The sequence below is a fragment of the Trypanosoma equiperdum genome, assembly GCF_001457755.1.
Source record: "Trypanosoma equiperdum strain OVI genome assembly, contig: ctg_1698, whole genome shotgun sequence".
Lineage (NCBI taxonomy): Eukaryota > Euglenozoa > Kinetoplastea > Trypanosomatida > Trypanosomatidae > Trypanosoma > Trypanosoma equiperdum.
Genome location: NW_027123724.1, coordinates 849 through 3152, shown reverse-complemented (window position 1 = coordinate 3152; position 2304 = coordinate 849). Strand labels below are relative to the sequence as shown.

The 2304-nt window shown below is 47.0% G+C and overlaps 2 pseudogenes across 2 annotated transcripts in view; both read left to right on the top strand.

Annotated features, from left to right (window-relative positions):
- The first annotated feature begins 22 nt into the window (after positions 1-22).
- TEOVI_000772200:pseudogene lies at positions 23-743 on the top strand (annotated as a pseudogene). The gene is given in 2 exon segments: positions 23-559; positions 561-743. Coding segments are annotated over 2 exon segments (720 nt in total).
- Positions 744-1105: 362 nt separating this feature from the next.
- TEOVI_000772100:pseudogene overlaps positions 1106-2304 on the top strand; it is a 1530-nt pseudogene continuing 331 nt past the window's right edge. Inside the window, exon 1 of the mRNA in view lies at positions 1106-2304. This exon is cut by the window's right edge and continues 331 nt beyond it. Within this exon, the coding sequence occupies positions 1106-2304 (1199 nt within the window).

The window sequence follows — 2304 nt, the reverse complement described above, 5'->3', positions numbered from 1 at the left end:
TGAAAATGCTGTGGAATATTTTATACAAAAAAGTAAAGAAAGTGAAGAGAAGTTTGGTGGAGAAGATATAGTCAAGGAGAAGCAGATATCTCCTCTATTATTCATGAAAACATCATAGTGTTAAGCACCCCAATTAGACTTAATTTTAAACTCAGATCACAGGGAGCATATGGAGAGATGTGCGTGGTTTTTTGCAGCAACATACCAAGCAGAGGACCAAAGAAACCTAACGCACTTACTTAAGTGGCCTGAAAATCAAAAAGCATACTTGAATGGAGGTGAAATAATAGCAAGAGTTTGGGCATTCAGAAAGTTTGAGAAAGCGTTTAATGAAATGCTTATAATGAGCGATGAATGGTGGTCGGAGCAGAGCATTTACAAGCCGTTATTTCTTTGGAGTGTGTACAGAGAGACTAATGTAGGAAAAAGACTTCTTTTACCAAGAGGAATGATTGGATTGGATTACGAGGATCGATTCTTTTCCATACACGTCAGTGGCGCCATTGGACAAGCTGCATTCCTTCATCTAGCAGTCGACGCCTTCTCTTATAAGGAAAAGGGCAAAGGAAATTATGAAAAACTTAACTTGGTACGCACCGTTTGAGACCAAGAGATTTATAAGTCATAATCTAGGGAAACTGCAAACTTATGCAGTATCCGGAAAGAAGTTGGATTTTAAATATTGAAATATTTGTGGTGATGCGTTTAAGGAGGGGGATTTATTTAAGACTAAGAAAATATAAACGAGATGTTGGAAAAACTTCTTCAAGAAATGCCGACTACAAAAGTATGGAACCGCGCGGCGCCAGCCAGCGGATGACTCTCAAAATCTACATACATAGCATGTAAACAAAACGGCTATGAGTGGCGAAAAGAAGCGGTTTAGAGCATAGCGCTCACTGCTTTTCAACCATAAACCAATGCTCTCTGATCCGATTTTGCAGGAGTTTTCTTTTCAGGATAGTACCAAGGAACGTAAATAACACCAAGCACCGTTAGCCGCCAACAACAGACAGAATTGCGGCAGGCGACCAAACACTATCCCGCAGAAAAAATGTTTAAAGCTGACAAAGCTGAAAAATCAGCGATGCACAGCACCGACAACCTGCTTCTGCTTCTGCTTCCGGCTCTAGTGACAGCTGCAAAACACACGTCGGCAGCGGCCGGCGACGCCCAGGCAGAATTCCTAGCCTTATGCGACGCCTGGAGAGTGGCCAGCAAGGGGCAACTAGCAGCGTTCAAAACACCAGCCGAGGACACGAACTATCTCGAAATACTTTATTATAATGCGAGCATTGCCGACGACAAATGAAAAGCCTTGCTAGACACGCCTGAACCCCAAGGCAAGTGGGAGCAGATGAAAGAGAAGCTCAAAGCGGAAGAAAACAGGCTAGACTGGAAAGACAAGTGGGAAACATGGCGGCAGCACAGGAAGCATACAAAAGAGGCCGGCAGTGGAAAGTGGCTAGAAAATAATCCGCTAAAACAGAAAGGTCCTTTGGTCGCGCACTCGCGCCATGCCATAAAAAAAATAGCGCACGCGGCAGAGCAGCTAGCCGCTAAACTCAAAGCGGAACCGGCCGACGAAGCAGGCGGCATGATACAGCAAATAAACACGGCGCTAACAACGGCGATGTGCGGCAGTGACGCCGACTTCAAGTACGACGCAGTGAGCAAGGCGTGCAAAAAAGTTGGCGCCATGGGAGACAAGGCAGCGGCCTGCGCAGCGGCCAAGAATGGACTAGCTCTAGGACACGATATAGTGTGTATCTGCTCAGACAGCGGCGAAGACGCGTGTGGCCCCACAAACAGTCGGAACACAGCGTTAGGTACAGGAGGCGGGAGCAGCGGCGATCGGATCAAGGACACAACGGCGCTGTGCCCAAACAAGGCCGAGGTAACGGACCTGGAAGCAGAGATAACAGCAGCATTAGCGACAGTGCAGGCCCTCGTAGCAAGGAAAAAGCCAACCACAAGCAACATGATCCTAGGAATTTCCTCGGGCACAACATGCACAGACTCCGCCAATGACAACTGCGTCGACTACGCGGCGCACTACCAAGGCAATGATGGCGGCTTCAACAAGGTGCCATGAGTAAAACAGCTGCGGATAGCTGCACAAAAATATCAAAAATACAAAGAGGAGACAATAAGGCGGACACATATTAAGGCAAACCTACAAGCCCTACAAGAAGAAGCAAACCTAGAATATACAAAGGAGGACATACTGACCTTAGCTACCGCAGGCACAGAAGCCTCGACACCCAAATCGCTAAGCAGCCAGGACCGGCAGCGGTGCCAAAA